Source organism: Cuculus canorus, chromosome 8 (genome assembly GCF_017976375.1).
Source record: "Cuculus canorus isolate bCucCan1 chromosome 8, bCucCan1.pri, whole genome shotgun sequence".
Taxonomy (NCBI): Eukaryota; Metazoa; Chordata; class Aves; order Cuculiformes; family Cuculidae; genus Cuculus; species Cuculus canorus.
In genome coordinates, this window is record NC_071408.1 from 13539839 (window position 1) to 13552215 (window position 12377).

The window sequence follows — 12377 nt, forward strand, 5'->3', positions numbered from 1 at the left end:
TAAGGATGGCTAAAATAGGTGGGAAAAAGGGAAAAGCAGAGTGTTGATTAGCACTTAATTTAAGGAAAAGGGCAATTCATGAACAGTGAACAGCTGTCTTGACATTGGAGAGGGACTGTAGCTACGCACATCTTGATGCAGGGGGAAATGAGTTGTTCCCTCACAATAAAATTATTAAGTGACTTAAAACAGTGATTTAAATATGTTTGACATAGTATAACGTTCTGTGTTAAATGGGAAACGTTTTTGCAGAAGCAGCATGCTAGAATGACATGTTTCTTCTGTTTTAAGAACACTTGTAGTTTTCTTCTACCTATCTTAATGACTTAAACCTTTGAACCGTTCTTGGCTTTGGATCTTTTGCTGATTGGGAGTAGAGGTTGTACACAAACACAGGAAGGTCTTTAAATGAGATGCTATATCCAGTCTTCTGTGGAAGAGGGAGGTGAGCGAAAAAGGATTTTATGTATTATGGTGTGAGAAGCAGCATTTCTTAGGAAGACTCGTGCCATGCAAAGTCTGCATAGCAAAATACAAGTTTTTTTACTTACCTGTAAAGTAATCTTATTTCAGTGTAATAATGATTTAACTACTTTCCTGTTTGGAAGATGCTTTTGAAACACATCCTGAATATTGCACGTGCTTCCAGATATCCTGTCTGTGACAGTCACGGTGGAATGCACCTAATTGTTACCCCTTTCATGTGCAACTGACTGAGTTGAGTGCTGTTACCGTGATGTCGGAGTGTTTAAAAACAAGAGTAGAATATTTGATTGCTTAATCTCTGGATGCTTTGTGTCTTGTAGAGAGCCTTACTGGCTCATACAGGTCCATCTTGATGGTGGCTTATTTTGAAGACAATATAATTTTTGTTGACAGTTTATTCCACTGGTTTCATACAGTCATGTTTAAAACCATTTCACTTTTAATTTGAAACTTGCTGTATTTCTTTATTATGTCACTGTTACAGTCCTTTATTACCTTACTTTCCTGTCATGAAGATATTTCATGCTAGTAATCTCAATTTGTCTCTTGCTGAGCTAAGTTGAATTGAAGATCCTTTTGGAAAGTGTTCAAATCCTTTACAGTTTTTGAAAATCCTTTTTCCAGAAGTAGATGCAACACTTTTAACATTCATTTTTCAGGTCCAGAAAGCTGCAACTCAGTACAGCCCTGTATATAAATCCATAGCTTGTATTAGCTTCCTTAACTGTAATGCATTGGGAGTTCACAGGGAGGGAAAAAAAGTTCTTGCTGTCCAAGATACTGACTTGTATTTTAGTCTAGTATTCTGCATTCCATTTTTTTTTTAAAATGTGCAAATCTGCTTTTGGGTATATAAAACCATCACTGTTTTTTTCTTCCTGTCTTCTTAAGGGGACCAGTTGACCAACCAAGGAAGATCTTACCCCTTCAGCCGCTAACATCCAGCTGTTTTGCTTTTGGTGATATTCATCAGCGGTCTTAATTTCATGAGCAAAATATGGAGTAGCATCAAGCCCTAATACCAGTACAGGCAGAATTTGATTTTTTAACAGAATTCATTTAACACAATGATTTCCACTTCACTGCTTTAGATGCTGAAATTACTTGGAAGTCTTGTCAACCAAAACTTAATCGTGTTGCAATAAGTGTTTGTGATACATTGCACTTTTTTCTATTTGGAGGACATCAGATAGTGTACCTGGCAGAAGTCTATTACATGTACTGGTGGTTATGTTTACTCATTTAACTTAGCTCGTCAGAGAACTCTTGAATGATACAAATTACACTCCTCTTGTTTTTATTAGCAGAATCTCACTTAACTGAGTTAGATGTCAGGCTGTCTGTAATCACGTAGGTACTCTATTTATAGAAAATCACTTTATCGCTCTTATTTCTTCTTCTAAATTTAACTGTCAACACAAATGGTGCAGAATGATTTTAAGACTTAGGACAGTAAATTTTCAGTTCTAATTAATGTTCTTTAATCTCATTAGTGAGGAAACTGGAAACTTCATTTTTATGCAACGCAGGTACATCTTTATCCCCTCCCACGTATGGAAAAGAAAGTTATGCAGTACTATTTTTCTGTTTTATATATTACCCTTATGTTTTTTGTCCTTCACCAGTGTAAGCTTATAAGCCACTTCATTTTTATCATTTTTATGCTGTTCTGTGCTAATGAACCAGAAGAAAAGCTTGATTTTCACGGAAGAGACAACTTGCCATTCTAGCCAAACAGAATGTTTTATTTGCAAATTTTACAGATTGGATGTTTTTATTAAACATAATCTTTCTCAGTTATAATTTGCAGAAATGTTCTTATCAAGTATACTCACATTTAAGGCACCACAGTAAGATTTTTGCTTTGTTCTTAAAACAGTTACAAATCCAAATATCACTCTTTAAAACGTATTTTTATTGAAGAGTGTATAACTGGGTAGTCTTTAGATGAGTCACCTTTTGCTTCTGTAGCTGTCATGGAAACTGGCAAGATGGAAAAAATTAAAAAAATGGAAGTGTTAGCAGTATTTTAAAATATACATATACGTGATCTTTATACTTGTGGAATAGTTATTCTTAATAAAAACTTACTATTAATGAGTACAGGACAGCCTTTACAAAAAGAGGCAAACACGAGTGCATCAAATTGTCTTACTGATCTGGAAATGTAGCACTCAGAGGATTGCTTCCTCATATGCATTTTCTGTAATATATCCTGATTTATCTTAGTGGGTCTTGTCTATTCACAGTAATTCTTGCCTGCCGCAGTGCTCCTGTTGCAACAGTGTTTTGGGAGAGTTGATGCACAATTAAAAAAACTTCAATTGGAAAAAATGCATGTTTGGGTCCTAAACAGAGAGTTCTAAATGCTACATGATTGTTCCCTCTAAAAGTTAAATTGCAGGTGACTTGGTCCTGAAGTTGAATGCATGTGAATACAGTTCTAGTGCCTAGATCTGAGGCATATTTCCTCTTCTAGGAGGCTTGCTGAGCCTCCTGATTAAGATGGAACAGGATAGCAATCTAAGCAGTTGCTTCAGCATGAACTTCATTAGGTATCATTAACTGTAGTGAAGCAATCTGGTTCTTAGTTCTTTGTTAAATGTCTGATACTTGGGTATCAAATGCCAAGTTTGACATTGCATGGGACCACTGTAGGACTACACATTGAGAATTCTACTCCATCATTAACTGATTTTATACTCTCATTGTTGCAATTGAGCAGTCGATTTTCTTTGTTGGTTTTTTTTTTTTTCTATTTGAAATTAGATTTTGTTAAATACCAGCATATGACTTGTAAAGCTGGACTGGAGCTTCTTATTTTTAATAAGGCTTTCAGAATCACAGGCCACACTTTTAGTCACTGCAAATAGGAGGTAGGAATGTAATTTTTAAAATGGAAAACTCCTCAAAATCACAATTACAGGCCTTGAAATATTACAGTCTTTGGACAATGTGAAGAGATTTAAGAGCACAAATTACTTAACTGCAAAAGCAAAAAGAAAACACCAAAACAAAACAACTACAAAACCCCCCAACTTTCCCCAGCTATAATTTAATTTTTCAAACTCAAAAATTTGTCTGTAACCTTTGCAGCAGCTCAGTTGTTACAGCTATCATCATGTTTTTATTAGTAGGACCTCTATGAGAAGTCACAGCAATTAATCTTAATCTGCAAAAAACGCTGCTTAGATTTAATTCTTCCCTGTATTCAGAAAAGGCTTTGAAACATTAGGAAGAAAGAAACCATTGTTTTGTTGAACAGAGTTATGGTGAGGGTGGGTACACACCGAAAAACATATTTCTCAATTTGAATATAAATAAAATAAACCCTGCCTACCCATCTGTAATGGAAGATGCTATTTTGTTTCCAAGCAATCTGTGCTGCATGGATGTGTTTTTTATATGTTACCGTTAATTTTTTTTTGGTATTTTAGTAACTTAAGATTCCAAGCAATTTTAAGAATTTAGGTGAAACTTCAATCACTTTAATTTATGGTTTGCTTGCTTATTTATTTAAGTTATGATGTAGAATCCCTGGTTACTACTGTCTGCTAAGTAAAGGGCTTGTAATTCTCTGTCAACTAACACAAGCTGCTCCCAAGATCACCAAAAGTGTACAGTGGTTTCTGGTCATCTTTCATCTGTCCGAGCCTAAAGTAGTCTAATACTGTACAACAACATATCAGAGTAGATAATTAAATGTCATGCCTTTTTTTATGTTTGTTAATCAACTTGGAATTCAGTTTTGAATGATTCATTTCAAATACTTCTAGAGTTACGTGTAACCATCTTTCTGATTGTTAAAATACACTTCTGAAAATAAGAAAGCTTTGAGCTCTCAATAGAGCAGAAGTTTCAAGTGCTCATTAATAAAGGGCTATTCCTCTACCTCGCTGTTATACATTTTAAGTAGCTTGACAAATGCTCTTGCCAAAGCTAATAATGCAGAAGGATTGTTATAGAAGGGGAGTGGGGAAAAATAAGCTTCTATGGTTGTGTACTCCATGGTGATTCTGAGCCTATAATGAAAAAAATATACTTGTTACATCTGCGTAGTTTTACAGTAAAATATTTTCTATTAAATGATACCCTTCCTGACGAATCTGTTCAGTACTAAACCTGGACCGTTTTTAGTCAGTGGTATTCAAATCTTTACGTGCTGACAGCACTTCTTTTCAGTAGGAAAGAATACCCAGATGGTCTCAGATCTTCAAGATGTGAAAATGCCTTTAAAAGACAACTTTGGAACTACATACTAAGAGATAAGATCTAGAAAAAAAAGTGGGTTTGTGATATTGGAGCTCTAAAGGTTTACATATATCTGTTATGCACAGCTTCTACTGATAGGTTTCACTATGGATGCCAAACAGCATCCATTTCTATAGTGACTAATTAGGAATAGTGAGAAAATAGAAAATAAGACTCCAAGGCTCTGAGCTTTTTGGGGATCCATGCTGTTCTCCAGTAGTTCTCTCTAATTCTGACGAATTGATGCAGTTTCAAAATATGGGTTGGTTTATTTATTTGCTGTTGGTTTGTAGACTTACTAGCACAGTGAAGAGCTCTCTTAGATAAGACTTCTTATTCATTAGAATGATTTCCTGAAGACATCTGTATAGGAGGTAATAAAATGTTTGGATGCTGTCTAAACTGATTAATTACTTTATAATAAAACTTTAAACTTCAATAGAACCAGAAATGTAAAGAAATACAGTAGACCAGGTTATGCTTTCCTATTAATCACACTGATTGTTTGCTACTCTAGATGAACTGTTTGCAGTGCTTCATTTTCATGTGGTTTTACATAAATTTATTCATGTGAGTAATTGAACTGCTGTAGCTTTTTTCTCAGCAATTAGCTACATCATGCATGTTTCCTTTGTCATTACCTGAATCAACATGTAAAGTGTGCTGTATTTTTTACAGTAGCACTTTGATTCTCATTCGGGATGAATGGAAACAGTTCAATCATAGTAACTGCAGTCATGTTTTTCCAACACGTTCTCATGGTATTGTTTAAAGGTGCTCTTTGAAAGCACTTGTAACACCTTCAAAACTCTCTGGAACTTGGTTAGGAAAAGTAAGTGTAGATGGATTTTACCATATCCAGTTTTTGACTTTCTTCTATTTTATTAATCTTTACCTATGCAGAGATTCAGATCTGCCTCTGAGAAGAACAACAACTCTGTTGTTCTTTTTCCCGTCCTTCCTCTATTCCTTAACCGCAAAATGCATATTATATACAAGTATAACTTCCTCAGTGAGTTTTAATCAGTTTTTCTTCTCTGCACAGTCCCTTCAGTCTGAGTACGTTCAGCACTAAAGCCTTGCTGCTTTGGTGAAACCTTTTGAGCTTTTAAAACTGAAGTCCTTCATGAAGGAGAAGAGCTTAAGGAAGGAAGGAAGTCGCTCACTCAGAGGAGGAATCTTCAATACAAGGCATTTTGAAACCTTAACACCAAGAGGAGAATTCTCCTTGGGCAGAAATTTCTTGTTAATGACTACTGTAGATGCACCGATATTGAATTTATGGAAATTATTCTTCCCCACGTTATATACAGATTTAAATTTTTAATATTGAAACAGCTTGAATATATTTCTAATGAGTTTCATTAAGAAATTTATTAACTTGTGTACAGTGTTAAAATATGTATTAAGAGAATATTTTGGTAAGCAATATCTATAAAAACTATGTAAAAATGAGAATATATTTTAATTTAGTGTTGTTCACTTTGCTACAAAAATGTGTATTTTAAAGAATTTTTACATGTTTATCAAAGATGAAAATTTTTTTATGAACAAGATGTTTTTCTTGTTTTATGGGTCCATCATTATTTCTAAAAGCCTAATGTAATTACTTTTTCACTAATTGGTTTTCTGGTAACTTATTGGGAGTCTAGCTAGTGAGAGACCAGTTATCACACTGTCAACTGAAAGCACTTGATGCATACTCTGCTTTCCACTTTCAGCTGCTACTGTTTCATAAGGAAATGCTATGAGAGAAAAATAAAGGGAAAATATTTGTTGAGATGTAATGTAACTTATATCTTCTATTGCAAAGAGAAAGCAATTTATCTGGTTCAATTGTACAGTTAATGCTTTCTTTCAGTTTGTCTTAAAGGAATGTTTTAACTCTTTCTTGTCAATGCATAATGTTAAATTTTCCTATGCAATCTATACTGCAAAATTGAAGGTGGAACAAAGTTGGTAAGAATGTGTACGTACAACAAATCTGGCAGTGCTGCATATTTACATGCTTTTACCCTGCATTTGGCACAGAAATGTCCGGTTTCATTAGCAAAGCGTACTGAAGTAAACGTTGGAAGTATATTAAATTTTCACCTATCAATTGGATGCTTCCTAAACTTTTTAATTTAAAAACTATTGCAAAACGTACAGTAGGAATGATGCTCTTTATGTATAGTTTAATTAGGTGTGATTAAGATTGAGTGGTATTACAGTGAAGTACAAGAGATCAGGTGTAAAATTCTCACAGCTCCACAAGTGCGTAGTAAGGAAAAAAAAAAAAAAAAAAAAAGTAAGCAGCCGTGAGGACTTGATTTGCTGCCACAAATTACCAAAACAGATTTGTTACCTGTGAGTTCTTCCAATATTTACGGAAACTTGAAAATAAAGCTTGGTGGCATTGTCAATCTTCGTTCCTGAAGACTGGTGAATGCCCTGCGTTTGCTTTACAACTGAAATGAAGTGCCACGTTATTTTTGGAAAAGATCACAAATTGCTATGGGAAGTTGTACTGAAAGTGTTAATAAGCAATACCTGAGAGCAGCTATATAAATCACTGAATAACATTACAGGCAATACTGCACTTTTTTCACAACTGTGTATATGTAACATATACACACACAAAGTAACATGTGTGTGCATATTTATACAATATACTGTATATGAATTATAGATTAATGACAAAGTAATTCTACCTCTTAAATAATTTTGTTGTGTACTTGGTTATAAATAGTTTTCCTTAATACAATATCATTTAATTTTGAAATGTAGATATCTATATATACATACAGCTAATTGATAATAAAATGCCTGTATCAGCCAGCTCCCTTGTTTCTTGGCTTTTCTTATTTAGCTCTTTCGGTGTAAGCTAATGTGATTAGTAATCCAACTGAAGGGTAGCTCTTCCAAAATCACCTTCTTTCTTCTAAAGTGTGTAATATGTTTATAAGTAAGATGATGTTGCAAAAAGACGTTAGTATGAGAGGCGTGAGAGGTGTCTTTTATAGCCGAGCTCTAGCTGACCTTGCATTTCCTTTGTACAGTATCAAATATTTAATCAAGGTGTTGATTATACAATGTAAAGGTTATATTTCACAATACAGCTTTTCAGCTGTGTCTGAACTGAAGAAACTTCTCCTGGACAACAACCCTTGGTAAAGGTGTAATAGACCTTGTCTTTCTTGCCTGTGCAATAGGTTTTAGTCTCACTAACAGCAGGTTCTTTGTCCTCAAGAACCCAAAAGATCATACCTCCGCCAGGGGAGGTTCAGGCTGGATATCAGAAAAAAATTCGTCACGGAAAGAGTCATCGGGCACTGGCAGAGGCTGCCCAGGGAGGTGGTCGAGTGGCCTTCCCTGGAGGTGTTTAAGGAACGGGTGGATGAAGTGCTTAGGGACATGGTTTAAGGGAGTGTTAGGAATGGTTGGACTCGATGATCCAGTGGGTCCTTTCCAACCTGGTGATTCTGTGATTCTAGTTACAAACGGTTCTCACACTGTTTAACTCTGCTGCTGATTTTCAGCAAATTTAGTGTGTTATGTGATTGATTATCCACAGTGCTTAGTACATCACTGTCGGTAAGTCTGTACTGCAGTACATGGTTTGGACGGTACGCAATTGTCCCACAGCCACTCTAGAGGAATGGCAAAGCCAGGAAAAGATCAGATGCTGTAGAAGTTGCCCAAATTCTAGTGACAGTCTAATCTAAAAAATACAATAATGAACTTCTGCCACTACATTCAGACTATAAATGGGTGTTGATTTGGATACGTCGAGAAAATATAAAGGAAGAACACCTAATTTAAAAGTTTTAGCATGTAGGCATCAGCCTTTCCCTTAGCCTTCTTCCAGACTTCTGTTGATTTATTATACGAAATAATCAGTGCTAGCTAATGTACAACATATTTTTTTGCTCTTAAAAATGAATGAGAAATAATAGATGGCATTCTGTAACAATCAGCTTAACAACAAATTTGGGGACAACAAAAGGTCAAGGAGGTCTTCAGAACCTTGTAGCTTTTAAGAAATACTATAAAAATCTGTTTCATATCATCTTTTCGCTTATCCTTGAACTTTAACATTTCTGGTGTTTCCTATATAAATGTATCTCCTAGTTCTGTGAGAACTGTAGGACATGAGTTTCAATAAACATGTAAGGATGGATTAAAGAGGTCTAGCAGTCTCTACTAGGCCTACGATTCTGTGGGTAATGCCTTCCGAAACTGTTAATCATCTCTGTAAAGTATGCTTTATGAAGCTTTTTGGCTAGGGAGATATTTCTTCTTACAGATTTAGAGAATATTTTTCAATTACAGTACTGCAGAAAGAGGAGGATTTCAGTTTCTATAATAACTGTTCTCTACTGACAGCTAAACAATGAAAGGCCTCAAAAGGTTTGACACTTGATTAGATCTACACTGTAAAGTGCAGCAGGAAAAAAATATGGTAATTAAGGGCCTGATCAAGTAAATCACTCAAGTATGTCTTTAACCTTAAGCATATGAGCAATCTAATTAATTAAAAAAGAACATAGATATTCATGTTGCTAACATAATCGATAGCCCTGTCAGTTGCAAACATGAGCCTTTCTGTCAAATAAAAATGGGCTATGCTGCAACAAACTGACCCACACAAATTAACTTCATTGTCTTAAATAATGTACATCGTAACTGTAATTGCATCTTAATATATTATTTTGGTATTTTCATTGTTAGCATTGTGAGTTTAACAGTATCTAAAAACAGTACATGAAGATAACATCAGTCAATATGACCACAGATTGCTTACTTCTGTAGCCCGTGTATAACCCACCTGTAAAAGCAGCTTTTTTTCTAAACTGACCATGAAATTAATAAGGATTCCTCTTCTGGGAAGTTTTTGAGAAGAAATTTATTTAAGTTGTTTTACTCAGTTTCCTACTGTTATAAATCTTGTTCAGGATAAGGGCAGTTAACGTTTTGCCTCTGCTTGAGTAAAGCGCTGTAGAGTTCCTGGGAGAACTACACTATAACACTTCTCCATTTGGGAAGGGAATGTTAAGCCCTGCTTGTCAACCAGCTCCTGGTCTGCCTAAGAACCTGTCATTTACCTCTGCGGGAACTTGTGCTCTGAATTAATTTTGGTGCAAGAGCATTTCAAAACGATTCTGTTTTACCTTTGTAGTTAGTGACACCAGCATTCCCCTCCGGCAGCCTGGGGATGCAGGACTTCCTGCGGGCTGAGACAAGCTGAATTTCATGAAGAAATGTAGATTGAGGACCAGCTTCCTCAAATAACAGTTCTGTCTTACCAAGGATCTGTGTATCTCTTGTTTGAAAGATTGAATTTGGAAAGTATATTGCTATTATAGACCAGTTCTAAAATTTAACTTTAAGCTTGCAGAAGCATAGTGTGCTTTCTCTTAACTGTTTTTTTTTTTTCCAAGTTATTTTTGCTAAAGTAAGCATCTAGCAGAGTTGTTTCTATAGTGCATGCATTGTATTTCAGACAAGTGACTGATACTGGTTTGAAAGCTTGCTGCAAATGAAAGTTGTCTAAACGGTTTAGAACCAGGAGACTGGTAAGGCAAAGAGTCAGGCTGTGCCGTTGCAGCATTTCTGGAGCGTGATAGGGTTTGGGGTTTTTTTATTTTTTTCTTCTTCTTCTTGATTTAACAAGTTGAAAATCTGCTGAATAATTCATGAAGAGTGGAAGGGCTGAATCTTCCTGGAATGATATACAGTGTACGTACTGTGGCACAGGAGAAACTGCAAAGCTTTGTATCAGTTGCTGCCTTTCCTGCTGCTGATTGCAAGGTGCTGCTGCTTCCTGTGTTCTCGCAGCTCTACAGAACCCTCAGTCGCGCTCTGGTCTGCCAAGAGCCACCTGCTCCCTATGGACCCACCTTTGCTAGCTACCATCTATGGGATCTCCTGCTGCCCACCTGCCTGGGACACTGGATCATCACTGCCAATTGCATTTTCAGGACCCTGCGGCTCATCTGACTGAAATCTGCCTTTGAGTCCCTGGGCAGCCCGTCCTCCTGGGTGCCTGGGGGCAGCGGGATCTTCTGACCCAGATGAGGATGGGCTTTCCAGGGCGAAGTCAAGCCTGAGGCGCACTCGGCGAGATGCCCAACGCCTCAGCCTGGAGCACCAACTCGCCTCTGCTGCTGCTCTGGGACGACTCCTCCGGCACCCGCATCCTCCTCTCGCTGCTCTACGCTGCCCTAGCCATCTCGGGAACTTTATCCAACGTGATGGTCATCTACTTGGTCTTCTCCTTCAAGAAGCTGCAGACCACCAGCAACGCCTTCATCGTCAACGGCTGCGTGGCCGACCTCGGCGTGTGCGCGCTGTGGATGCCACAGGAGGCCGTGCTGGGGCTGCTGCCCCCCAACTCGTCCTCCTTGCGCTCCCCCGAGTACCGCCTGCTGCGGGGCGGCCTGCTGGGCCTGGGCCTCACCGCCTCGCTGGCCTCGCACCTGCTCGTGGCCTTCAACAGGTACGTGCTCATCACCAAGCTGCCCAGCGTCTACCGCGCGCTGTACCGCCGCCGCCGGGCGGGCTGCATGATCGCGGGCTGCTGGGCGCTGGCGCTGCTGCTGGCGCCGCTGCTGCCGGGGCTGCAGCCGCCGCGGCGCCGCGGAGAGGGCGGCCCGGGCTACCCCGCGCTGCTGCTGGCGCTGGCGGTGCTGGGCCAGACGGCGCTGCTGCTGCACTGCTACCTGGGCATCGCGCGGCGGGTGCGGGGCAGCGCAAAGCGCGTCAGCGTGCTCAACTTCCACCTGCTGCACCAGCTGCCCTTCCCCGCCGCGCCGCCGCGCCGCGCCCAGCGCCGCCTCAGCAGCGTGTCGGCGCTGCTGCTCTGCGCCGCCTTCCTGCTGGGCACGCAGCCCCTCGTCTGGGTCAGCCTGCTCGGCTTCTTCGCGCGGCCCGCGCCCCCCGCGCTGCAGGCGGCCAGCTGGCTGCTGCTCTGCGCGCTCTCCGCCCTCAACCCGCTGCTCTACACCTGGCGCAGCGAGGAGTTCCGCCGCGCCGCCCGCTCCGTCCTGCCCCGGCCCGCGCCCCCCGCCGCCCCCGGCCCGCCCCGCGCCGCGCCCGCCGCGCAGTGACCCCGGCAGCGAGACCCGTCGGCGCGGGCGGCCGCACCGGGGCCCGCACGGGAGGCGTTCCCGGCTTGCTAGACAGGGGCGCTTTCCCCAGAACTCTTAGGCGTATTCTGTTACTTCCCAAGGACCGGTTTTAATGTCGTTACGAACTTCACAACAGTCAAAACTCTTGTTAATTCGGACCAACTCCTGCCTGCCCTCGCCTTTGAGGCAGGGAGAGGCCGAGACGGGGGGATCGCGGGAGCCACGTCTGAGCGCAGCTCACACCGCACCGGAGCCTTCGCATCTCCGAAAGAAACAAGGTTGAAAAAAATACGCTATAAAAAGGACATGCGACCAGAGAAACGTTCCGTCTAACTTTCAAAAAATGCAGTTAGATGAAACTGATCTAGTTTAATCTAAGCAGCCTGAGCTAGTGGGACATGTCCCTGCCCATCGCAGAGGGGTTGGAACTGGATGATCTTTAAGGACCTTTCCAACCCAAACTATTCTATGATTCTATGGTTCTATGATTATATAAACTTTACTCTCGTTTAGCTTAAATCAAAAATA

General features: G+C 39.7%; 2 protein-coding genes across 4 annotated transcripts in view; both read left to right on the top strand.

Annotated features, from left to right (window-relative positions):
- Window positions 1–7453, top strand: part of CDC14A (cell division cycle 14A) — a 62019-nt gene extending 54566 nt beyond the window's left edge. For 2 of the 3 annotated variants that reach the window (XM_054072940.1, XM_054072939.1), the window contains one exon: window positions 1378–5776. In XM_054072940.1, coding sequence (XP_053928915.1) covers window positions 1378–1424 — 47 coding nt within the window. In that variant the 3' untranslated portion in view covers window positions 1425–5776. The other variant, XM_054072941.1, reaches the window with a different exon arrangement.
- Window positions 7454–7694: 241 nt separating this feature from the next.
- Window positions 7695–11828, top strand: GPR88 (G protein-coupled receptor 88). Its single transcript, XM_054073100.1, has one exon. The coding sequence runs from the start codon at window positions 10845–10847 to the stop codon at window positions 11826–11828; it is 984 nt and encodes a 327-aa protein (XP_053929075.1). The 5' UTR covers window positions 7695–10844.
- The last annotated feature ends 549 nt before the right edge of the window (window positions 11829–12377 follow it).

Bases quoted from the DNA above. Each gene is read 5' to 3' on its own strand.
- GPR88 (XM_054073100.1), top strand. From the start codon at position 10,845: ATGCCCAACGCCTCAGCCTGGAGCACCAACTCGCCTCTGCTGCTGCTC.